This window comes from Sphaerodactylus townsendi, linkage group LG17 (genome assembly GCF_021028975.2).
Source record: "Sphaerodactylus townsendi isolate TG3544 linkage group LG17, MPM_Stown_v2.3, whole genome shotgun sequence".
Classification (NCBI taxonomy): Eukaryota; Metazoa; Chordata; class Lepidosauria; order Squamata; family Sphaerodactylidae; genus Sphaerodactylus; species Sphaerodactylus townsendi.
Window position 1 is genome coordinate 10,905,880 of NC_059441.1, and position 24,431 is coordinate 10,930,310.

The window sequence follows — 24,431 nt, forward strand, 5'->3', positions numbered from 1 at the left end:
TAAATTACCGGTAAACTGGTTTTAACTGGTTTAAAGGTATTTATGATGTTTTATATGTTCTACTATTAGTGAATTGTATGGATTTTTATTGGTATAATGCTATGTCCATGTTGCTATATCTATGATATTATGTCTATGATGTTACGATATTATGCTTATGTTTACTGAAGACTTTATTGATGGTTGTTGTACGATGTTATGTTTTTGATACTATGTTATGATTGGGGTGCTGTGTGGTTTCCGGGCTGTATGGCCGTGTTCTAGCAGCATTCTCTCCTGATGTTTCACCTGCATCTGTGGCTGGCATCTTCAAAGGATCTGATAATAGGAAAGCAAGTGGAGTATATATACTTTCCTACTATCAGATCCTTTGAAGATGCCAGCCACAGATGCAGGCGAAACGTCAGGAGAGAATGCTGCTAGAACATGGCCATACAGCCCGGAAATCACACAGCACCCCAGTGATTCCGGCCATGAAAGCCTTCAACAATACATATGTTATGATTTATGATGTTATGGTTATTGACCCTCTGTTTATTGATGTGTTGATTGATGGCTGCTGTATGATGTTATGTTTATCGATGTTGTTACTATGTTGTTGTGCATGGCCCCAAGCCCTTCGGGGGAGAGTGGCATATACATTAAATATACCATACCATACCAATTGCGGAAGGGGCCTTAGATGCACCAACTGTACAATTCCGTGCATGCGTTTGGCAGGGATTTTTTCCCCCTTATTCAGTGTGTTACTTCCCCAGATTGAGTGTGTATAGGACGGTGGGGCTTTGGAGCAGGAGAGACCTAATGGGGTATGAGATTCAAGGAGGGACTTTAGCAGGAGGAGGGGGGAATATACCCTGTTTCCCCGAATATAAGACATCCCCAGAAAACAAGACGTAGTAGAGGTTTTGCTGAAGTGCGAAATAGAAGGCATCCCCCGAAAGTAAGACGTAGCAAAGTTTTTGTTTGGAAGCATGCCCGACGAACAGAACACAGAGAAATAAGACATCCCCTGAAAATAAGACCTAGCGCATCTTTGGGAGCAAAAATTAATATAAGACACTGTCTTATTTTCGGGGAAACACGGGTATGACATTGTCAAACTCGTGGCCCTCCAGATGTTATCAACTACAGTCCCCATCATCCCCTGCCAGCATAGCTAATGGTTCATGCTGGCAGGGGATGATGGGAACTGTAGTCCATAACATCTGGAGGGCCGCGAGTTTGACACCTAAAGCATAAGCATTTTATTGTCATGGTGCACGCACAACGAAATTTACAGCAGCATTCCTCGACGAACACAATTCCAGACTCCTACATCATCCTCACTTTCCCCTTCCTCCACCCATCCCGACACAGCCCCAGACACATCAACACGAAGCCGCGGAGTTCAGCATCGCCACAGCTCTAGAGTAGAAGCCGTCTCTAAGCCTCTTTGTCCTAGTTTTGAGAGACCTGTGTCGTCTGCCGGATGGTCACAGTTCAAAAAGAGAGTGTGCTGGATGAGACAAGTCTCTTAGAATATGTTGGGCTTTCTTTAGGCTTCGGGAATGATAGAGTTCTTCCAAGGAGGGGAGAGGGCAGCCGATGATCCTCTGTGCAGGAGCGATCCCCCTTTGGAGCCCCTTCCTATCTGCCGCTGTGCCACTGGAGAGCCATACACACAAAATCCCTCCCTTGTCCAAATCTCCTGGAATCCCCCAGCCTGGAGTTTGGCAACCGGGGTTCCAAACAAATTCTGCCTTCCAACACCCGCCTCCCCGCCCCGAGGAGCTTACAGTCTAAATTTAGAACTAGGCCACCAGAGTGGGGGGGGGGGACACACACCCCCCAGGCCTGGCCGGCTCCTCGGTCGGCCTGCAGAGGGCAGCAGCCGGGCACCTCTGGGTCTCCTTTGCGCGCCGCCGCCGCCGCTTCTGCAAACTTTCCAGCTCGGCCTGCTGTGCGTCATGGAAAAGCCGAGAGGGGCAGGCCTGGCGAGGCGGAGCAGCCCCCCACAATAAGGGGAAGGGGCGCACAGCCTGCAAAGGGAAGGGGCGCAAAGCCACCCAAAGGCGCCCCACTCTCCCCAATTACGCACGGCCTCCAGCGCGCAAAGAAGGCGAGCTCTTCTTGGAGAGGCCGGGAGGGGACCCTCGCAAACCCCAACCCTGCGCCCAAAGCGGAGTCGCTCCGGATCGGGTCGCCCCTCCCCCCCCGCGCGCCCGGAGGGGCATCCTAAAGGGGGAGGGCGAGGCTGGATGCCGCGCAAGGTGGAGCCCAGGAGGGCGCAAGGCGGAGCCCAGCCTCCCGGCTTCCCAGCCCCGTCGCCCAGCGGAAGGTGGCTCGGCCCTCCCCGCGCAGCCCGAGGGGGGAGCCAAGCCGACGCCAGCCCCCAGGAGCCCCGGGGGGGAGAGTGCGCGCTGAGCCGCCCGGCGCTGCAGACGGAGGGGATCCGGTGGGTTCCAGATCGCGGGTGGCGTCTTGGGTGAGCTTTGCTGGTGGTTTGCGCCACGGGGGGGTCGATTCTCCCCGGTGTTTTGTGGCCCTAAAAACAACCCAACAACCCCCCCTTGTCGACTCCTCCGACGGAGCGTGTCCGTTTCAGCTGGGAACGTGTCCATTTCTGCTGGAAACTGACCAGGAAAGAAAACAGGCAGAAATGGAACCCTCCACCCCAAAGGTTGGTGCGCTCCGCCGGTGGCCCTGAGAAACCACGTCTCCCCAACACTGTGTTTTGGAGCACAGTGTCTGGGAGACTTCTCCCCCTTCCTTTCCTCCCCAAGACCCCAGATCCTGGGTTGGGGGAGCTGTAGGGGGTTGGGGTTGGGGTTGGGGGCAGGGGGGGGGAGAGAAACAGTTCTTCCATTTCCCTTTCTGGCCCCAAAGTTTGCCTTGAACTTTGAGGGCGCCCCGTGAAGAGGCGATTTGTTATGTTTGTGTTCTTTCTTTCTTTCTTTCTTTCTTTCTTTCCAGGCGTAAGGCGTGCCCCCGTTTTTTGGCTTGATTCGCGGCTCCTCTCTCCTCCCCTCCGGAGGGTTGCGGGCTCCGAGGCCGACCCAGAAGGGATTACAGGGACTTGCAAAAATATTTTGGTTTGGATTGATCCAGAGAGCCGCCTCCTTCCCCTCTGCAGGGAAGGCGTTCTTTTTTTTTTTTGCCTTTCTCCCCTGCACCCTGATTGTGAATCGTGCCGGACAGACTCCCCCCCCACCCCCAAAGCTTTGTAAACAAGCTGCAGAGAAAATGAACATATGGGGTTCTTTTATTGGACGGGGATGATGGAAGCGACATGCCATTTGAGTGCAGATTTCTAAAAGGCAGTTCAGGCCGGCGAAACCAGTTTGCGGGAGAGCACCGACAACAGGGATGCCAATTTCTTGTTTATCTGTGCATCTGAACGAGGCCGCCGAGTGCACCTAAAACCAGGGGTCAAAAATGCTGTTCCGTCCGCCCCGAGCGTGTTTTTTCTCCGCCAGAACACGCAGACAGCAAAGGCCCCGGAATTTATAAACCTGGCGGAGAAATCGTAAGACGAAGCCACTTCTATTGCTTTCCTGCAACACCCTTTCTCTTCTTTTCCACCGAGCTGTGGCCGGATTTCAAGACGTTAAGGGAAGGGTTGCCGTGCCGCTGATTTGGTATCCAAGGGAGTGTTTTTTGAGTTAGTGCTTTGGCTTGCATTCCAGGGAAGAGCGATGGCAACGAAAGCCAGGGCCCTTTACAACTTCCAGAGCGAAAACAAGGAGGAGATCAGCATCCAGGAAAACGAGGAGCTGGTGATCTTCAGCGAGAACTCCGTGGACGGGTGGCTGCAAGGGACAAACAGCCGGGGCGAGACGGGGCTTTTCCCCGCCTCCTACGTGGAGATCTTCCGCTCCAGGTCGACCTCGGTGTACACGGACCATTCCGACAGCCCCAGCGGGTCGCCTGCCAACGGGTCGTCCTTCTACGTGTCCCCTCCCAACACCAGCGTCTCCCATCAGGGCAGCTTCGAAGATGACGACGACGACTGGGACGATTGGGACGACGGGTGTACGGTGGTGGAAGAACCCCATAGCGGAACGAGCACCAACGGGCATCCATCCCCCAGACTTCAGGATCCTCGGCCGTACTCGCGTCCAAACAACATGGCCTACCGTCCCAAGCCGTCTCTGGAGAGGCAGGACAGCATAAGCGCTTCCAAAAGGGGCAGTGTGGTGGGGCGCAACCTGAACCGTTTCTCTTCCTTCGTCCGGTCCGGCGTGGAGGCCTTCATCCTGGGAGACGTGCCCATGCTGTCCAAAATCCCCGAGGCGTACTACGTTGACATGGGGGCCAAGGGTCCCCAGTGGCGCCCCAACCCGCACCCTTTCATGTGCTCGGTGGAGGACCCGACCAAGCAAACCAAGTTCAAGGGCATCAAGAGCTACATCTCCTACAAGGTGACGCCCACCAACAGCAACTGGCCCGTCTACCGACGCTACAAGCATTTCGACTGGTTGTACAACCGCCTGTTGCACAAGTTCACCGTCATCTCTGTGCCCCATCTGCCCGAGAAGCAAGCGACGGGGCGCTTCGAGGAGGACTTCATCGAGAAGCGCAAGCGGAGGTTGATCCTGTGGATGGACCACATGACCAGCCACCCGACGCTTTCCCTGTACGAGGGCTTCCAGCACTTCCTCAACTGTCGCGACGACAAGCAGTGGAAGATGGGGAAGCGCCGGGCGGAGAAGGACGAGATGGTGGGGGGCAGCTTCCTGCTGACGCTCCAGATCCCGACGGAGCACCAGGACCTTCAAGATGTGGAGGACCGGGTGGACACCTTCAAGGCCTTCAGCAAGAAGATGGACGACAGCGTCATGCAGCTGACCAACGTGGCCTCCGAGCTGGTGCGCAAGCACGTGGGCGGCTTCCGCAAAGAGTTCCAGAAACTGGGCAACGCGTTCCAGGCCATCAGCCACTCCTTCCAGATGGACCCACCGTATAGCCTGGACGCGCTTAATGGAGCCATCTCCCACACGGGCAAGACTTACGAGACGGTTGGGGAGATGTTTGCCGAGCAACCGAAAAACGACCTTTTCCTCATGTTGGACACACTTTCTTTGTACCAAGGACTCCTCTCCAACTTCCCAGATATTATTCATCTCCAGAAAGGTAAGTGCGGAGGAGCGTAGCTTGCTTCCTGTTGTAGCCTGGGGGGGGATACTCCAAAAAAATGTGGCAGGACTGGTATTTAATTGAACTGTTCTTGGAGAGGTCGGAGAACACGAGGTATTGTTCGTCGGCTGCCGAGAAACGATGTTGCCAGATAATGGTCCTCTCCTTATACCATTATACCATCTGGAAAATCACAGAGCGGGCACCAAACAATTCTTCTCCAAGGGCAGCGGGAACAGGTTCATCTTACTAAATTTTCCCTGGGGGGGAACTTCCTTAGAGTCAACAGTTAAGGAAATTGCCACCTAAGAAGACGGTTCCCAAGCTTTCATTAAAGCATAATGCCTGGTTTTGTGGATCGTCACAAAATCGAAAACCTTTCATTTGTTACAAATCGAAAACCTTTCATTAGAAAGTAGACACGGGTTTCTCAGCTATTTCATTTAGGAAGACGATTTCTAAACTTAGGAGATACTTTGGAGGGGGGAAAAATGGATGCCACAGATAACTTGCCCAGGGCTAAGCAAATTGCTGATGTCAGGATGTGAGTGATAATTTCTAGTATTAATATTCAAGGCCATTAATGGTACAACCACCACCACCACCTTTATTTGGCATTTAAAAATAGGTTCTAGAGCGTTGCCAGACATCTTTGAAATACAAATCAAGAGTACATTCAAAACGCAGACAGGAAGACTGTATATAGCAGCATACATTACTTAGAAAGTTCTGTCACTTGTAAAAGAAATGTTGCTACTTTTTCCAAGAGCACGACATCTGTGTTGTTTAACAGAAGCTCCACAACAGAACAGTCAGAGTCACTTTCAGATTTGTCTAGGGCCAGCCTGGGAGAGAAATTCCTCATGCCCACAGATCTCGGACAGTCAAGAATAATGTGAGCAAGAGTCTCCACTTGGTTTTTACAGGGTGGACAAACCGGATCCTGGAGAGGGATGGATAAGTAACAACCCTTTGTAATGGCCAATGGGAAGGTATTGGATCTGGCCCTTGTGATAATCCATCTCTGTTGGGGTTCGGTTAATAATTCAAGATATTTGGCTACGTGCGCCTGTTCCGGTATTATTCCGACAGAGAGGGGTGAGCATGATTTATTTGCTTGCCCCAACAAGATATGATATTCCTGTTCTAGGAATCTACTTAGCCATAAATGGTAGGGACCTTCCTGTCTGCAAGACGGTCTCTGCCCGTATGTTCTCCAAAGAGCATTACACTCAATAGATAACAACTTCACTAGAGACTCTTGGCCCAAGAAGTCCTTGATCTGAGCCGGGGCCTTTTCCGCTATGGCCCCGACCTAGTGGGGCCTGTAAGTCAGTGCTGTTCTTCCAGGTCTGTGGTTGGGATCATGAATGGGTTTTTTCCCCCCAGCTTAGTTGACCTTTCCCCCTCCCCTTGTTACTGATTATATTTACTGTACAGGGAGAATGTCGTAATTTAAATTGCTCCCCTCGTGGGAGTTGTTCTTCAAGGCACTCGGTTTTATAGTTTATTGCTATGTAGTTTTATTGTAACGTTTTGTGTAGAGATGCAGTTTACTGTGGTGTGTATTATGAATGTCAGCTGCTGCGAGCCAATCATGACATTATTGTTACTACAAGGAAAAACAAAGGGATGAACACTGGTCTTCGGCCTTGGGCCACGGAGGAGACCGGCCTTCTCCATCTGTAACATTTTTCAACAACTGTAAGGCCCCTCCCGCACATGCAAAATAATGCACTTTCAATCCACTTTCACAGTTGTTTGCGAATGGGTTTTGCTCTTCCGCTCAGTAAAATCCAGCTGCAAAGTGGATCGAAAGTGGATTGGAAGTGCCTTATTCTGCATGCGCGGAAGGGGCCTAAGTCTGTGGTGCTATGGAATGTACACAAACATTCCAGACACTCAGATTAGCATCCAGTTTCTGTTGAGTGAGTGAGTGAGTGAGTGAGTGAGTGAGTGAGTGAGTGAGTGATGGGGGGGGGGTGGGGCCGGGGGGGGGTGGGGGGGGGGGGGGATGGGGGGAGGGGGGGGTGGGGGGGGGGGGGGGTGTGGGGGGGGGGGGGTGGGGGGGGGGGGGGGTGGGGGGGGGGGGGGGTGGGGGGGGGGGGGGGGGGGGGGGGGGCGGGGTCCGGGGGGGGGGGGGGGTGCGGGGGGGGGGGGAAAAAAGTGTGGGGGGGGGGGGGGGGGGGGGGGGGGGGGGGGTTTTTGGGGGGGGGGGGGGGGGGGGGGGGGGGGTTGGGGGGGGGGGGGGTGGGGGGGGGGGGGGGTGGGGGGGGGGGGGGGTGGGGGGGGGGGGGGGTGGGGGGGGGGGGGGGTGGGGGGGGGGGGGGGTGGGGGGGGGGGGGGGTGGGGGGGGGGGGGGGTGGGGGGGGGGGGGGGTGGGGGGGGGGGGGGGTGGGGGGGGGGGGGGGTGGGGGGGGGGGGGGGTGGGGGGGGGGGGGGGTGGGGGGGGGGGGGGGTGGGGGGGGGGGGGGGTGGGGGGGGGGGGGGGTGGGGGGGGGGGGGGGTGGGGGGGGGGGGGGGTGGGGGGGGGGGGGGGTGGGGGGGGGGGGGGGTGGGGGGGGGGGGGGGTGGGGGGGGGGGGGGGTGGGGGGGGGGGGGGGTGGGGGGGGGGGGGGGTGGGGGGGGGGGGGGGTGGGGGGGGGGGGGGGTGGGGGGGGGGGGGGGTGGGGGGGGGGGGGGGTGGGGGGGGGGGGGGGTGGGGGGGGGGGGGGGTGGGGGGGGGGGGGGGTGGGGGGGGGGGGGGGTGGGGGGGGGGGGGGGTGGGGGGGGGGGGGGGTGGGGGGGGGGGGGGGTGGGGGGGGGGGGGGGTGGGGGGGGGGGGGGGTGGGGGGGGGGGGGGGTGGGGGGGGGGGGGGGTGGGGGGGGGGGGGGGTGGGGGGGGGGGGGGGTGGGGGGGGGGGGGGGTGGGGGGGGGGGGGGGTGGGGGGGGGGGGGGGTGGGGGGGGGGGGGGGTGGGGGGGGGGGGGGGTGGGGGGGGGGGGGGGTGGGGGGGGGGGGGGGTGGGGGGGGGGGGGGGTGGGGGGGGGGGGGGGTGGGGGGGGGGGGGGGTGGGGGGGGGGGGGGGTGGGGGGGGGGGGGGGTGGGGGGGGGGGGGGGTGGGGGGGGGGGGGGGTGGGGGGGGGGGGGGGTGGGGGGGGGGGGGGGTGGGGGGGGGGGGGGGTGGGGGGGGGGGGGGGTGGGGGGGGGGGGGGGTGGGGGGGGGGGGGGGTGGGGGGGGGGGGGGGTGGGGGGGGGGGGGGGTGGGGGGGGGGGGGGGTGGGGGGGGGGGGGGGTGGGGGGGGGGGGGGGTGGGGGGGGGGGGGGGTGGGGGGGGGGGGGGGTGGGGGGGGGGGGGGGTGGGGGGGGGGGGGGGTGGGGGGGGGGGGGGGTGGGGGGGGGGGGGGGTGGGGGGGGGGGGGGGTGGGGGGGGGGGGGGGTGGGGGGGGGGGGGGGTGGGGGGGGGGGGGGGTGGGGGGGGGGGGGGGTGGGGGGGGGGGGGGGTGGGGGGGGGGGGGGGTGGGGGGGGGGGGGGGTGGGGGGGGGGGGGGGTGGGGGGGGGGGGGGGTGGGGGGGGGGGGGGGTGGGGGGGGGGGGGGGTGGGGGGGGGGGGGGGTGGGGGGGGGGGGGGGTGGGGGGGGGGGGGGGTGGGGGGGGGGGGGGGTGGGGGGGGGGGGGGGTGGGGGGGGGGGGGGGTGGGGGGGGGGGGGGGTGGGGGGGGGGGGGGGTGGGGGGGGGGGGGGGTGGGGGGGGGGGGGGGTGGGGGGGGGGGGGGGTGGGGGGGGGGGGGGGTGGGGGGGGGGGGGGGTGGGGGGGGGGGGGGGTGGGGGGGGGGGGGGGTGGGGGGGGGGGGGGGTGGGGGGGGGGGGGGGTGGGGGGGGGGGGGGGTGGGGGGGGGGGGGGGTGGGGGGGGGGGGGGGTGGGGGGGGGGGGGGGTGGGGGGGGGGGGGGGTGGGGGGGGGGGGGGGTGGGGGGGGGGGGGGGTGGGGGGGGGGGGGGGTGGGGGGGGGGGGGGGTGGGGGGGGGGGGGGGTGGGGGGGGGGGGGGGTGGGGGGGGGGGGGGGTGGGGGGGGGGGGGGGTGGGGGGGGGGGGGGGTGGGGGGGGGGGGGGGTGGGGGGGGGGGGGGGTGGGGGGGGGGGGGGGTGGGGGGGGGGGGGGGTGGGGGGGGGGGGGGGTGGGGGGGGGGGGGGGTGGGGGGGGGGGGGGGTGGGGGGGGGGGGGGGTGGGGGGGGGGGGGGGTGGGGGGGGGGGGGGGTGGGGGGGGGGGGGGGTGGGGGGGGGGGGGGGTGGGGGGGGGGGGGGGTGGGGGGGGGGGGGGGTGGGGGGGGGGGGGGGTGGGGGGGGGGGGGGGTGGGGGGGGGGGGGGGTGGGGGGGGGGGGGGGTGGGGGGGGGGGGGGGTGGGGGGGGGGGGGGGTGGGGGGGGGGGGGGGTGGGGGGGGGGGGGGGTGGGGGGGGGGGGGGGTGGGGGGGGGGGGGGGTGGGGGGGGGGGGGGGTGGGGGGGGGGGGGGGTGGGGGGGGGGGGGGGTGGGGGGGGGGGGGGGTGGGGGGGGGGGGGGGTGGGGGGGGGGGGGGGTGGGGGGGGGGGGGGGTGGGGGGGGGGGGGGGTGGGGGGGGGGGGGGGTGGGGGGGGGGGGGGGTGGGGGGGGGGGGGGGTGGGGGGGGGGGGGGGTGGGGGGGGGGGGGGGTGGGGGGGGGGGGGGGTGGGGGGGGGGGGGGGTGGGGGGGGGGGGGGGTGGGGGGGGGGGGGGGTGGGGGGGGGGGGGGGTGGGGGGGGGGGGGGGTGGGGGGGGGGGGGGGTGGGGGGGGGGGGGGGTGGGGGGGGGGGGGGGTGGGGGGGGGGGGGGGTGGGGGGGGGGGGGGGTGGGGGGGGGGGGGGGTGGGGGGGGGGGGGGGTGGGGGGGGGGGGGGGTGGGGGGGGGGGGGGGTGGGGGGGGGGGGGGGTGGGGGGGGGGGGGGGTGGGGGGGGGGGGGGGTGGGGGGGGGGGGGGGTGGGGGGGGGGGGGGGTGGGGGGGGGGGGGGGTGGGGGGGGGGGGGGGTGGGGGGGGGGGGGGGTGGGGGGGGGGGGGGGTGGGGGGGGGGGGGGGTGGGGGGGGGGGGGGGTGGGGGGGGGGGGGGGTGGGGGGGGGGGGGGGTGGGGGGGGGGGGGGGTGGGGGGGGGGGGGGGTGGGGGGGGGGGGGGGTGGGGGGGGGGGGGGGTGGGGGGGGGGGGGGGTGGGGGGGGGGGGGGGTGGGGGGGGGGGGGGGTGGGGGGGGGGGGGGGTGGGGGGGGGGGGGGGTGGGGGGGGGGGGGGGTGGGGGGGGGGGGGGGTGGGGGGGGGGGGGGGTGGGGGGGGGGGGGGGTGGGGGGGGGGGGGGGTGGGGGGGGGGGGGGGTGGGGGGGGGGGGGGGTGGGGGGGGGGGGGGGTGGGGGGGGGGGGGGGTGGGGGGGGGGGGGGGTGGGGGGGGGGGGGGGTGGGGGGGGGGGGGGGTGGGGGGGGGGGGGGGTGGGGGGGGGGGGGGGTGGGGGGGGGGGGGGGTGGGGGGGGGGGGGGGTGGGGGGGGGGGGGGGTGGGGGGGGGGGGGGGTGGGGGGGGGGGGGGGTGGGGGGGGGGGGGGGTGGGGGGGGGGGGGGGTGGGGGGGGGGGGGGGTGGGGGGGGGGGGGGGTGGGGGGGGGGGGGGGTGGGGGGGGGGGGGGGTGGGGGGGGGGGGGGGTGGGGGGGGGGGGGGGTGGGGGGGGGGGGGGGTGGGGGGGGGGGGGGGTGGGGGGGGGGGGGGGTGGGGGGGGGGGGGGGTGGGGGGGGGGGGGGGTGGGGGGGGGGGGGGGTGGGGGGGGGGGGGGGTGGGGGGGGGGGGGGGTGGGGGGGGGGGGGGGTGGGGGGGGGGGGGGGTGGGGGGGGGGGGGGGTGGGGGGGGGGGGGGGTGGGGGGGGGGGGGGGTGGGGGGGGGGGGGGGTGGGGGGGGGGGGGGGTGGGGGGGGGGGGGGGTGGGGGGGGGGGGGGGTGGGGGGGGGGGGGGGTGGGGGGGGGGGGGGGTGGGGGGGGGGGGGGGTGGGGGGGGGGGGGGGTGGGGGGGGGGGGGGGTGGGGGGGGGGGGGGGTGGGGGGGGGGGGGGGTGGGGGGGGGGGGGGGTGGGGGGGGGGGGGGGTGGGGGGGGGGGGGGGTGGGGGGGGGGGGGGGTGGGGGGGGGGGGGGGTGGGGGGGGGGGGGGGTGGGGGGGGGGGGGGGTGGGGGGGGGGGGGGGTGGGGGGGGGGGGGGGTGGGGGGGGGGGGGGGTGGGGGGGGGGGGGGGTGGGGGGGGGGGGGGGTGGGGGGGGGGGGGGGTGGGGGGGGGGGGGGGTGGGGGGGGGGGGGGGTGGGGGGGGGGGGGGGTGGGGGGGGGGGGGGGTGGGGGGGGGGGGGGGTGGGGGGGGGGGGGGGTGGGGGGGGGGGGGGGTGGGGGGGGGGGGGGGTGGGGGGGGGGGGGGGTGGGGGGGGGGGGGGGTGGGGGGGGGGGGGGGTGGGGGGGGGGGGGGGTGGGGGGGGGGGGGGGTGGGGGGGGGGGGGGGTGGGGGGGGGGGGGGGTGGGGGGGGGGGGGGGTGGGGGGGGGGGGGGGTGGGGGGGGGGGGGGGTGGGGGGGGGGGGGGGTGGGGGGGGGGGGGGGTGGGGGGGGGGGGGGGTGGGGGGGGGGGGGGGTGGGGGGGGGGGGGGGTGGGGGGGGGGGGGGGTGGGGGGGGGGGGGGGTGGGGGGGGGGGGGGGTGGGGGGGGGGGGGGGTGGGGGGGGGGGGGGGTGGGGGGGGGGGGGGGTGGGGGGGGGGGGGGGTGGGGGGGGGGGGGGGTGGGGGGGGGGGGGGGTGGGGGGGGGGGGGGGTGGGGGGGGGGGGGGGTGGGGGGGGGGGGGGGTGGGGGGGGGGGGGGGTGGGGGGGGGGGGGGGTGGGGGGGGGGGGGGGTGGGGGGGGGGGGGGGTGGGGGGGGGGGGGGGTGGGGGGGGGGGGGGGTGGGGGGGGGGGGGGGTGGGGGGGGGGGGGGGTGGGGGGGGGGGGGGGTGGGGGGGGGGGGGGGTGGGGGGGGGGGGGGGTGGGGGGGGGGGGGGGTGGGGGGGGGGGGGGGTGGGGGGGGGGGGGGGTGGGGGGGGGGGGGGGTGGGGGGGGGGGGGGGTGGGGGGGGGGGGGGGTGGGGGGGGGGGGGGGTGGGGGGGGGGGGGGGTGGGGGGGGGGGGGGGTGGGGGGGGGGGGGGGTGGGGGGGGGGGGGGGTGGGGGGGGGGGGGGGTGGGGGGGGGGGGGGGTGGGGGGGGGGGGGGGTGGGGGGGGGGGGGGGTGGGGGGGGGGGGGGGTGGGGGGGGGGGGGGGTGGGGGGGGGGGGGGGTGGGGGGGGGGGGGGGTGGGGGGGGGGGGGGGTGGGGGGGGGGGGGGGTGGGGGGGGGGGGGGGTGGGGGGGGGGGGGGGTGGGGGGGGGGGGGGGTGGGGGGGGGGGGGGGTGGGGGGGGGGGGGGGTGGGGGGGGGGGGGGGTGGGGGGGGGGGGGGGTGGGGGGGGGGGGGGGTGGGGGGGGGGGGGGGTGGGGGGGGGGGGGGGTGGGGGGGGGGGGGGGTGGGGGGGGGGGGGGGTGGGGGGGGGGGGGGGTGGGGGGGGGGGGGGGTGGGGGGGGGGGGGGGTGGGGGGGGGGGGGGGTGGGGGGGGGGGGGGGTGGGGGGGGGGGGGGGTGGGGGGGGGGGGGGGTGGGGGGGGGGGGGGGTGGGGGGGGGGGGGGGTGGGGGGGGGGGGGGGTGGGGGGGGGGGGGGGTGGGGGGGGGGGGGGGTGGGGGGGGGGGGGGGTGGGGGGGGGGGGGGGTGGGGGGGGGGGGGGGTGGGGGGGGGGGGGGGTGGGGGGGGGGGGGGGTGGGGGGGGGGGGGGGTGGGGGGGGGGGGGGGTGGGGGGGGGGGGGGGTGGGGGGGGGGGGGGGTGGGGGGGGGGGGGGGTGGGGGGGGGGGGGGGTGGGGGGGGGGGGGGGTGGGGGGGGGGGGGGGTGGGGGGGGGGGGGGGTGGGGGGGGGGGGGGGTGGGGGGGGGGGGGGGTGGGGGGGGGGGGGGGTGGGGGGGGGGGGGGGTGGGGGGGGGGGGGGGTGGGGGGGGGGGGGGGTGGGGGGGGGGGGGGGTGGGGGGGGGGGGGGGTGGGGGGGGGGGGGGGTGGGGGGGGGGGGGGGTGGGGGGGGGGGGGGGTGGGGGGGGGGGGGGGTGGGGGGGGGGGGGGGTGGGGGGGGGGGGGGGTGGGGGGGGGGGGGGGTGGGGGGGGGGGGGGGTGGGGGGGGGGGGGGGTGGGGGGGGGGGGGGGTGGGGGGGGGGGGGGGTGGGGGGGGGGGGGGGTGGGGGGGGGGGGGGGTGGGGGGGGGGGGGGGTGGGGGGGGGGGGGGGTGGGGGGGGGGGGGGGTGGGGGGGGGGGGGGGTGGGGGGGGGGGGGGGTGGGGGGGGGGGGGGGTGGGGGGGGGGGGGGGTGGGGGGGGGGGGGGGTGGGGGGGGGGGGGGGTGGGGGGGGGGGGGGGTGGGGGGGGGGGGGGGTGGGGGGGGGGGGGGGTGGGGGGGGGGGGGGGTGGGGGGGGGGGGGGGTGGGGGGGGGGGGGGGTGGGGGGGGGGGGGGGTGGGGGGGGGGGGGGGTGGGGGGGGGGGGGGGTGGGGGGGGGGGGGGGTGGGGGGGGGGGGGGGTGGGGGGGGGGGGGGGTGGGGGGGGGGGGGGGTGGGGGGGGGGGGGGGTGGGGGGGGGGGGGGGTGGGGGGGGGGGGGGGTGGGGGGGGGGGGGGGTGGGGGGGGGGGGGGGTGGGGGGGGGGGGGGGTGGGGGGGGGGGGGGGTGGGGGGGGGGGGGGGTGGGGGGGGGGGGGGGTGGGGGGGGGGGGGGGTGGGGGGGGGGGGGGGTGGGGGGGGGGGGGGGTGGGGGGGGGGGGGGGTGGGGGGGGGGGGGGGTGGGGGGGGGGGGGGGTGGGGGGGGGGGGGGGTGGGGGGGGGGGGGGGTGGGGGGGGGGGGGGGTGGGGGGGGGGGGGGGTGGGGGGGGGGGGGGGTGGGGGGGGGGGGGGGTGGGGGGGGGGGGGGGTGGGGGGGGGGGGGGGTGGGGGGGGGGGGGGGTGGGGGGGGGGGGGGGTGGGGGGGGGGGGGGGTGGGGGGGGGGGGGGGTGGGGGGGGGGGGGGGTGGGGGGGGGGGGGGGTGGGGGGGGGGGGGGGTGGGGGGGGGGGGGGGTGGGGGGGGGGGGGGGTGGGGGGGGGGGGGGGTGGGGGGGGGGGGGGGTGGGGGGGGGGGGGGGTGGGGGGGGGGGGGGGTGGGGGGGGGGGGGGGTGGGGGGGGGGGGGGGTGGGGGGGGGGGGGGGTGGGGGGGGGGGGGGGTGGGGGGGGGGGGGGGTGGGGGGGGGGGGGGGTGGGGGGGGGGGGGGGTGGGGGGGGGGGGGGGTGGGGGGGGGGGGGGGTGGGGGGGGGGGGGGGTGGGGGGGGGGGGGGGTGGGGGGGGGGGGGGGTGGGGGGGGGGGGGGGTGGGGGGGGGGGGGGGTGGGGGGGGGGGGGGGTGGGGGGGGGGGGGGGTGGGGGGGGGGGGGGGTGGGGGGGGGGGGGGGTGGGGGGGGGGGGGGGTGGGGGGGGGGGGGGGTGGGGGGGGGGGGGGGTGGGGGGGGGGGGGGGTGGGGGGGGGGGGGGGTGGGGGGGGGGGGGGGTGGGGGGGGGGGGGGGTGGGGGGGGGGGGGGGTGGGGGGGGGGGGGGGTGGGGGGGGGGGGGGGTGGGGGGGGGGGGGGGTGGGGGGGGGGGGGGGTGGGGGGGGGGGGGGGTGGGGGGGGGGGGGGGTGGGGGGGGGGGGGGGTGGGGGGGGGGGGGGGTGGGGGGGGGGGGGGGTGGGGGGGGGGGGGGGTGGGGGGGGGGGGGGGTGGGGGGGGGGGGGGGTGGGGGGGGGGGGGGGTGGGGGGGGGGGGGGGTGGGGGGGGGGGGGGGTGGGGGGGGGGGGGGGTGGGGGGGGGGGGGGGTGGGGGGGGGGGGGGGTGGGGGGGGGGGGGGGTGGGGGGGGGGGGGGGTGGGGGGGGGGGGGGGTGGGGGGGGGGGGGGGTGGGGGGGGGGGGGGGTGGGGGGGGGGGGGGGTGGGGGGGGGGGGGGGTGGGGGGGGGGGGGGGTGGGGGGGGGGGGGGGTGGGGGGGGGGGGGGGTGGGGGGGGGGGGGGGTGGGGGGGGGGGGGGGTGGGGGGGGGGGGGGGTGGGGGGGGGGGGGGGTGGGGGGGGGGGGGGGTGGGGGGGGGGGGGGGTGGGGGGGGGGGGGGGTGGGGGGGGGGGGGGGTGGGGGGGGGGGGGGGTGGGGGGGGGGGGGGGTGGGGGGGGGGGGGGGTGGGGGGGGGGGGGGGTGGGGGGGGGGGGGGGTGGGGGGGGGGGGGGGTGGGGGGGGGGGGGGGTGGGGGGGGGGGGGGGTGGGGGGGGGGGGGGGTGGGGGGGGGGGGGGGTGGGGGGGGGGGGGGGTGGGGGGGGGGGGGGGTGGGGGGGGGGGGGGGTGGGGGGGGGGGGGGGTGGGGGGGGGGGGGGGTGGGGGGGGGGGGGGGTGGGGGGGGGGGGGGGTGGGGGGGGGGGGGGGTGGGGGGGGGGGGGGGTGGGGGGGGGGGGGGGTGGGGGGGGGGGGGGGTGGGGGGGGGGGGGGGTGGGGGGGGGGGGGGGTGGGGGGGGGGGGGGGTGGGGGGGGGGGGGGGTGGGGGGGGGGGGGGGTGGGGGGGGGGGGGGGTGGGGGGGGGGGGGGGTGGGGGGGGGGGGGGGTGGGGGGGGGGGGGGGTGGGGGGGGGGGGGGGTGGGGGGGGGGGGGGGTGGGGGGGGGGGGGGGTGGGGGGGGGGGGGGGTGGGGGGGGGGGGGGGTGGGGGGGGGGGGGGGTGGGGGGGGGGGGGGGTGGGGGGGGGGGGGGGTGGGGGGGGGGGGGGGTGGGGGGGGGGGGGGGTGGGGGGGGGGGGGGGTGGGGGGGGGGGGGGGTGGGGGGGGGGGGGGGTGGGGGGGGGGGGGGGTGGGGGGGGGGGGGGGTGGGGGGGGGGGGGGGTGGGGGGGGGGGGGGGTGGGGGGGGGGGGGGGTGGGGGGGGGGGGGGGTGGGGGGGGGGGGGGGTGGGGGGGGGGGGGGGTGGGGGGGGGGGGGGGTGGGGGGGGGGGGGGGTGGGGGGGGGGGGGGGTGGGGGGGGGGGGGGGTGGGGGGGGGGGGGGGTGGGGGGGGGGGGGGGTGGGGGGGGGGGGGGGTGGGGGGGGGGGGGGGTGGGGGGGGGGGGGGGTGGGGGGGGGGGGGGGTGGGGGGGGGGGGGGGTGGGGGGGGGGGGGGGTGGGGGGGGGGGGGGGTGGGGGGGGGGGGGGGTGGGGGGGGGGGGGGGTGGGGGGGGGGGGGGGTGGGGGGGGGGGGGGGTGGGGGGGGGGGGGGGTGGGGGGGGGGGGGGGTGGGGGGGGGGGGGGGTGGGGGGGGGGGGGGGTGGGGGGGGGGGGGGGTGGGGGGGGGGGGGGGTGGGGGGGGGGGGGGGTGGGGGGGGGGGGGGGTGGGGGGGGGGGGGGGTGGGGGGGGGGGGGGGTGGGGGGGGGGGGGGGTGGGGGGGGGGGGGGGTGGGGGGGGGGGGGGGTGGGGGGGGGGGGGGGTGGGGGGGGGGGGGGGTGGGGGGGGGGGGGGGTGGGGGGGGGGGGGGGTGGGGGGGGGGGGGGGTGGGGGGGGGGGGGGGTGGGGGGGGGGGGGGGTGGGGGGGGGGGGGGGTGGGGGGGGGGGGGGGTGGGGGGGGGGGGGGGTGGGGGGGGGGGGGGGTGGGGGGGGGGGGGGGTGGGGGGGGGGGGGGGTGGGGGGGGGGGGGGGTGGGGGGGGGGGGGGGTGGGGGGGGGGGGGGGTGGGGGGGGGGGGGGGTGGGGGGGGGGGGGGGTGGGGGGGGGGGGGGGTGGGGGGGGGGGGGGGTGGGGGGGGGGGGGGGTGGGGGGGGGGGGGGGTGGGGGGGGGGGGGGGTGGGGGGGGGGGGGGGTGGGGGGGGGGGGGGGTGGGGGGGGGGGGGGGTGGGGGGGGGGGGGGGTGGGGGGGGGGGGGGGTGGGGGGGGGGGGGGGTGGGGGGGGGGGGGGGTGGGGGGGGGGGGGGGTGGGGGGGGGGGGGGGTGGGGGGGGGGGGGGGTGGGGGGGGGGGGGGGTGGGGGGGGGGGGGGGTGGGGGGGGGGGGGGGTGGGGGGGGGGGGGGGTGGGGGGGGGGGGGGGTGGGGGGGGGGGGGGGTGGGGGGGGGGGGGGGTGGGGGGGGGGGGGGGTGGGGGGGGGGGGGGGTGGGGGGGGGGGGGGGTGGGGGGGGGGGGGGGTGGGGGGGGGGGGGGGTGGGGGGGGGGGGGGGTGGGGGGGGGGGGGGGTGGGGGGGGGGGGGGGTGGGGGGGGGGGGGGGTGGGGGGGGGGGGGGGTGGGGGGGGGGGGGGGTGGGGGGGGGGGGGGGTGGGGGGGGGGGGGGGTGGGGGGGGGGGGGGGTGGGGGGGGGGGGGGGTGGGGGGGGGGGGGGGTGGGGGGGGGGGGGGGTGGGGGGGGGGGGGGGTGGGGGGGGGGGGGGGTGGGGGGGGGGGGGGGTGGGGGGGGGGGGGGGTGGGGGGGGGGGGGGGTGGGGGGGGGGGGGGGTGGGGGGGGGGGGGGGTGGGGGGGGGGGGGGGTGGGGGGGGGGGGGGGTGGGGGGGGGGGGGGGTGGGGGGGGGGGGGGGTGGGGGGGGGGGGGGGTGGGGGGGGGGGGGGGTGGGGGGGGGGGGGGGTGGGGGGGGGGGGGGGTGGGGGGGGGGGGGGGTGGGGGGGGGGGGGGGTGGGGGGGGGGGGGGGTGGGGGGGGGGGGGGGTGGGGGGGGGGGGGGGTGGGGGGGGGGGGGGGTGGGGGGGGGGGGGGGTGGGGGGGGGGGGGGGTGGGGGGGGGGGGGGGTGGGGGGGGGGGGGGGTGGGGGGGGGGGGGGGTGGGGGGGGGGGGGGGTGGGGGGGGGGGGGGGTGGGGGGGGGGGGGGGTGGGGGGGGGGGGGGGTGGGGGGGGGGGGGGGTGGGGGGGGGGGGGGGTGGGGGGGGGGGGGGGTGGGGGGGGGGGGGGGTGGGGGGGGGGGGGGGTGGGGGGGGGGGGGGGTGGGGGGGGGGGGGGGTGGGGGGGGGGGGGGGTGGGGGGGGGGGGGGGTGGGGGGGGGGGGGGGTGGGGGGGGGGGGGGGTGGGGGGGGGGGGGGGTGGGGGGGGGGGGGGGTGGGGGGGGGGGGGGGTGGGGGGGGGGGGGGGTGGGGGGGGGGGGGGGTGGGGGGGGGGGGGGGTGGGGGGGGGGGGGGGTGGGGGGGGGGGGGGGTGGGGGGGGGGGGGGGTGGGGGGGGGGGGGGGTGGGGGGGGGGGGGGGTGGGGGGGGGGGGGGGTGGGGGGGGGGGGGGGTGGGGGGGGGGGGGGGTGGGGGGGGGGGGGGGTGGGGGGGGGGGGGGGTGGGGGGGGGGGGGGGTGGGGGGGGGGGGGGGTGGGGGGGGGGGGGGGTGGGGGGGGGGGGGGGTGGGGGGGGGGGGGGGTGGGGGGGGGGGGGGGTGGGGGGGGGGGGGGGTGGGGGGGGGGGGGGGTGGGGGGGGGGGGGGGTGGGGGGGGGGGGGGGTGGGGGGGGGGGGGGGTGGGGGGGGGGGGGGGTGGGGGGGGGGGGGGGTGGGGGGGGGGGGGGGTGGGGGGGGGGGGGGGTGGGGGGGGGGGGGGGTGGGGGGGGGGGGGGGTGGGGGGGGGGGGGGGTGGGGGGGGGGGGGGGTGGGGGGGGGGGGGGGTGGGGGGGGGGGGGGGTGGGGGGGGGGGGGGGTGGGGGGGGGGGGGGGTGGGGGGGGGGGGGGGTGGGGGGGGGGGGGGGTGGGGGGGGGGGGGGGTGGGGGGGGGGGGGGGTGGGGGGGGGGGGGGGTGGGGGGGGGGGGGGGTGGGGGGGGGGGGGGGTGGGGGGGGGGGGGGGTGGGGGGGGGGGGGGGTGGGGGGGGGGGGGGGTGGGGGGGGGGGGGGGTGGGGGGGGGGGGGGGTGGGGGGGGGGGGGGGTGGGGGGGGGGGGGGGTGGGGGGGGGGGGGGGTGGGGGGGGGGGGGGGTGGGGGGGGGGGGGGGTGGGGGGGGGGGGGGGTGGGGGGGGGGGGGGGTGGGGGGGGGGGGGGGTGGGGGGGGGGGGGGGTGGGGGGGGGGGGGGGTGGGGGGGGGGGGGGGTGGGGGGGGGGGGGGGTGGGGGGGGGGGGGGGTGGGGGGGGGGGGGGGTGGGGGGGGGGGGGGGTGGGGGGGGGGGGGGGTGGGGGGGGGGGGGGGTGGGGGGGGGGGGGGGTGGGGGGGGGGGGGGGTGGGGGGGGGGGGGGGTGGGGGGGGGGGGGGGTGGGGGGGGGGGGGGGTGGGGGGGGGGGGGGGTGGGGGGGGGGGGGGGTGGGGGGGGGGGGGGGTGGGGGGGGGGGGGGGTGGGGGGGGGGGGGGGTGGGGGGGGGGGGGGGTGGGGGGGGGGGGGGGTGGGGGGGGGGGGGGGTGGGGGGGGGGGGGGGTGGGGGGGGGGGGGGGTGGGGGGGGGGGGGGGTGGGGGGGGGGGGGGGTGGGGGGGGGGGGGGGTGGGGGGGGGGGGGGGTGGGGGGGGGGGGGGGTGGGGGGGGGGGGGGGTGGGGGGGGGGGGGGGTGGGGGGGGGGGGGGGTGGGGGGGGGGGGGGGTGGGGGGGGGGGGGGGTGGGGGGGGGGGGGGGTGGGGGGGGGGGGGGGTGGGGGGGGGGGGGGGTGGGGGGGGGGGGGGGTGGGGGGGGGGGGGGGTGGGGGGGGGGGGGGGTGGGGGGGGGGGGGGGTGGGGGGGGGGGGGGGTGGGGGGGGGGGGGGGTGGGGGGGGGGGGGGGTGGGGGGGGGGGGGGGTGGGGGGGGGGGGGGGTGGGGGGGGGGGGGGGTGGGGGGGGGGGGGGGTGGGGGGGGGGGGGGGTGGGGGGGGGGGGGGGTGGGGGGGGGGGGGGGTGGGGGGGGGGGGGGGTGGGGGGGGGGGGGGGTGGGGGGGGGGGGGGGTGGGGGGGGGGGGGGGTGGGGGGGGGGGGGGGTGGGGGGGGGGGGGGGTGGGGGGGGGGGGGGGTGGGGGGGGGGGGGGGTGGGGGGGGGGGGGGGTGGGGGGGGGGGGGGGTGGGGGGGGGGGGGGGTGGGGGGGGGGGGGGGTGGGGGGGGGGGGGGGTGGGGGGGGGGGGGGGTGGGGGGGGGGGGGGGTGGGGGGGGGGGGGGGTGGGGGGGGGGGGGGGTGGGGGGGGGGGGGGGTGGGGGGGGGGGGGGGTGGGGGGGGGGGGGGGTGGGGGGGGGGGGGGGTGGGGGGGGGGGGGGGTGGGGGGGGGGGGGGGTGGGGGGGGGGGGGGGTGGGGGGGGGGGGGGGTGGGGGGGGGGGGGGGTGGGGGGGGGGGGGGGTGGGGGGGGGGGGGGGTGGGGGGGGGGGGGGGTGGGGGGGGGGGGGGGTGGGGGGGGGGGGGGGTGGGGGGGGGGGGGGGTGGGGGGGGGGGGGGGTGGGGGGGGGGGGGGGTGGGGGGGGGGGGGGGTGGGGGGGGGGGGGGGTGGGGGGGGGGGGGGGTGGGGGGGGGGGGGGGTGGGGGGGGGGGGGGGTGGGGGGGGGGGGGGGTGGGGGGGGGGGGGGGTGGGGGGGGGGGGGGGTGGGGGGGGGGGGGGGTGGGGGGGGGGGGGGGTGGGGGGGGGGGGGGGTGGGGGGGGGGGGGGGTGGGGGGGGGGGGGGGTGGGGGGGGGGGGGGGTGGGGGGGGGGGGGGGTGGGGGGGGGGGGGGGTGGGGGGGGGGGGGGGTGGGGGGGGGGGGGGGTGGGGGGGGGGGGGGGTGGGGGGGGGGGGGGGTGGGGGGGGGGGGGGGTGGGGGGGGGGGGGGGTGGGGGGGGGGGGGGGTGGGGGGGGGGGGGGGTGGGGGGGGGGGGGGGTGGGGGGGGGGGGGGGTGGGGGGGGGGGGGGGTGGGGGGGGGGGGGGGTGGGGGGGGGGGGGGGTGGGGGGGGGGGGGGGTGGGGGGGGGGGGGGGTGGGGGGGGGGGGGGGTGGGGGGGGGGGGGGGTGGGGGGGGGGGGGGGTGGGGGGGGGGGGGGGTGGGGGGGGGGGGGGGTGGGGGGGGGGGGGGGTGGGGGGGGGGGGGGGTGGGGGGGGGGGGGGGTGGGGGGGGGGGGGGGTGGGGGGGGGGGGGGGTGGGGGGGGGGGGGGGTGGGGGGGGGGGGGGGTGGGGGGGGGGGGGGGTGGGGGGGGGGGGGGGTGGGGGGGGGGGGGGGTGGGGGGGGGGGGGGGTGGGGGGGGGGGGGGGTGGGGGGGGGGGGGGGTGGGGGGGGGGGGGGGTGGGGGGGGGGGGGGGTGGGGGGGGGGGGGGGTGGGGGGGGGGGGGGGTGGGGGGGGGGGGGGGTGGGGGGGGGGGGGGGTGGGGGGGGGGGGGGGTGGGGGGGGGGGGGGGTGGGGGGGGGGGGGGGTGGGGGGGGGGGGGGGTGGGGGGGGGGGGGGGTGGGGGGGGGGGGGGGTGGGGGGGGGGGGGGGTGGGGGGGGGGGGGGGTGGGGGGGGGGGGGGGTGGGGGGGGGGGGGGGTGGGGGGGGGGGGGGGTGGGGGGGGGGGGGGGTGGGGGGGGGGGGGGGTGGGGGGGGGGGGGGGTGGGGGGGGGGGGGGGTGGGGGGGGGGGGGGGTGGGGGGGGGGGGGGGTGGGGGGGGGGGGGGGTGGGGGGGGGGGGGGGTGGGGGGGGGGGGGGGTGGGGGGGGGGGGGGGTGGGGGGGGGGGGGGGTGGGGGGGGGGGGGGGTGGGGGGGGGGGGGGGTGGGGGGGGGGGGGGGTGGGGGGGGGGGGGGGTGGGGGGGGGGGGGGGTGGGGGGCGGGGGGGTTGGGGGGGGGGGGGGGTGGGGGGGGGGGGGGGGGGGGGGGGGGGGGGGGGGGGGGGGGGGGGGGTGGGGGGGGGGGGGGGGGGGGGGGGGGGGGGGGGGGGGGGGGGGGGGGTGGTGGGGTGGTGGTGGGGGGGGTGGGGGGGGGGGGGGGGGGGGGGGGGGGGGGGGGGGGGGTGTGGGGGGGGGGGGGGGGGGGGGGGGGGGGGGGGGGGGGGGGGGGGGGGGTGGGGGGGGTTCTCGGGTGGGGGGGGGGGGGGGGGGGGGGGGGGGGGGGGGAGGGGCTGATGGGAATTGTAGTTCATGTACCTCTGGAGAGCCGCAGGTTGCAGACCCCTGGTATAGATATTTAAGTTTATTAAAGCTAAAGAATAAATTACCAAAGAATAGTGAAGTAACTGAATTGATTTAGATGTATTGAATTATGTGTTATTGTTATGGGTAGTTGGGGTAGGATAGATTATGTTTGGGTAATTGTAAATGTGGGTCATTTGTTACATGTTAATATTTGTTGATGTCTTATGTGTTTCAATGGTTTCATGTATGTTTTATGTTCAATGTGTTTTTTAAAGAAGGAAATTAGTAAAAAAATATTATGGGAAAAAAAACCTGCAGAGGAATATATACGCACATAAGACGCACTTGAGTACATTTGTGACTGTTCTCGGTTGTTTCTCTCCGGACAGGTGCGTTTGCCAAGGTGAAGGAGAGTCAGAGGATGAGCGACGAGGGGAGGATGGACCAGGAAGAGGCAGACGGGATCAAGAAGCGGTGCCGCGTGGTGGGTTTCGCCCTGCAGGCCGAAATGAACCACTTTCACGAAAGGCGGGTGTCGGACTTCAAGAAGATGATGCAGTCGTACCTGAAGCAGCAAATCCTCTTTTACCAGAGGGTCAGCCAACAGCTGGAGAAAACTTTGCGGATGTACGATAACCTCTAGTCGTTCCCGACCTTTCCCTGCCCGGCTTGTCTTTGGAACCAAGCAGGGTCGGACGCGGCTCTCCCAAGCCCTGGTTGGTTGGCCAGGATTGTCCGCTGGACTCTCCTACGTTCGTCTCAGGGCTGATTTCACTTTCACTCTATCCCCGTCGGAGAGGAAACTTTGTGACGCCAACGGTGACGGTCAGGCCTGTACTTCTGGGCTTCGAGGACGACACTTTTGGACTTAGGGGATCCGATTTTATGTACAAAACACTAAACACCAAGCGAGAAGAAAAGGGAATCGCGCCTCACACGTGACCAAATTCCATATTTAAACTCCGTTGCTTCACCCAAACCGGTCCACCGAGTCCCAGCATATGACACGCGTGACATTCTGGTAATATGGCCTCCTTCTTTCTTGCGAGAAGGTCCTGTTTACACCCCTCCTCCAGGGCTGCCAATTTCCAGGTGGGGCCTGGAGATTCCCAGGATTACAACTGACCAGCAGACAATAAAGATCTGTTTCCCTGGGAAAAAATTGTCTGCTTTGAAGGGTGGACTTTGAAGGCATTATCCCCTTCCATTCTTCAAGTTCCTTCCTTCCCACATCTCCAGGAATTCCCCAGCCCGGAGTTGGCAACCCTGTCTTCCTTCTGCGACACTGTTTACAGAGAAAGCAAAATGTTACCTTTCCTAAGAGAAACAGAACGGGTTTGGGTTTGGGGTTTCTTCCTCTTGGGCTCGATTGGTTTGGAATTGCATCCTCCTAAACCAGAGGCGTCAAACTCGCGGCCCTCCAGATGGGATGGACTACAGTTCCCATCCTCCCCTGCCAGCATGATGGGAACTGTAGTCCACAACATCTGGAGGGCCGCGAGTTTGACACCTGTGTCCTAAACGTTCGAAAGAAATAAAATGTGAGCCCCTCCTCCCCAGAAACTCCCAAGACATGGCTTGCAAATAGCTTTTTGTAAGAGCTAATAAAAAAGGGAGATTTAATTGGGGGAGGCGGAGGGATGCTCACGTGAACGGCTTTTACAGGGAACGAGCGAGAAGAAGGAAGGCAAATCCACGCCACTGTAAATTGTTTTTAAAAGGTGCGAAGGAAACCGCCGCATTTATTTTGTATTCTGAAAATCAAAACGACGCTTGGAACTACCACGACCTATTTTTTGTTGTATTTTATTTGTACCGGCTTTGTTGTTATTATTGTTGTTATTATTTCGGGGCGGCCAGACACGGCCTCGAATGCACCAACTATCCTGAAAGGGGAAGAAAACGAACATTTCGGAAGAGTTAATGCTTTGGCTTGCTTTGACGCCACAAAGGCGCGTTTGCACTAGTCTGGAAGGTCGTCGTTTCCTTCCGTCCACCGTTTAAACCTATCTTCCAATCGTATTTTCTATCCCACCCTTGCTGCAGAGAGCTGGCCCAAACACACCCGGCCAGCTTCCGTGGCAGAGTGGGGGATTCGAAACCGAGTCTCACAGCTCTTAGTCCAAAACCAAGCGACCTTCGACCAGTCACTTGCTGTCAACCCGGCTTTCCTCAAAGGGTCGTTGTGGGAAAATAGAGGACAGGAGAATGATATTCTAAGCAGTTTTGGTTCCCCATTGGGGAACAATAATATAACCTCTGTTGAATCACAGCATTGGTCCACTGTCTGTTCTCTAGCCAGTG

The 24,431-nt window shown here is 77.2% G+C and overlaps 1 protein-coding gene across 5 annotated transcripts; it reads left to right on the forward strand.

The window, feature by feature from the left end:
• Positions 1-1,903: 1,903 nt before the first annotated feature.
• Positions 1,904-23,915, forward strand: SNX33 (sorting nexin 33). Of its 5 annotated transcripts, none has more exons than XM_048481690.1 (3): positions 1,904-2,467; positions 3,669-5,115; positions 22,517-23,915. In XM_048481690.1, exons 2-3 carry the CDS (start codon positions 3,678-3,680, stop codon positions 22,768-22,770), a joined length of 1,692 nt encoding a protein of 563 aa, XP_048337647.1. In that variant the 5' UTR covers positions 1,904-2,467; positions 3,669-3,677; the 3' UTR covers positions 22,771-23,915. The 5 variants fall into 5 exon arrangements, with proteins under 5 accessions (XP_048337647.1, XP_048337643.1, XP_048337646.1 ...); XM_048481686.1 differs by having other exon boundaries at positions 1,905-2,467; positions 2,956-5,115; XM_048481689.1 differs by having other exon boundaries at positions 1,905-2,437; positions 2,956-5,115.
• Positions 23,916-24,431: the final 516 nt, after the last annotated feature.

Excerpts from the sequence above, each read along its gene's own strand:
- SNX33 (XM_048481685.1), top strand. The coding sequence starts at position 2,642 with ATGGAACCCTCCACCCCAAAG. Across the intron at positions 2,663-3,668 it reads TGGAACCCTCCACCCCAAAG|GGAAGAGCGATGGCAACGAA; the intron begins GTTGGTGCGCTC and ends CTTGCATTCCAG. Across the intron at positions 5,116-22,516 it reads TATTATTCATCTCCAGAAAG|GTGCGTTTGCCAAGGTGAAG; the intron begins GTAAGTGCGGAG and ends CTCTCCGGACAG.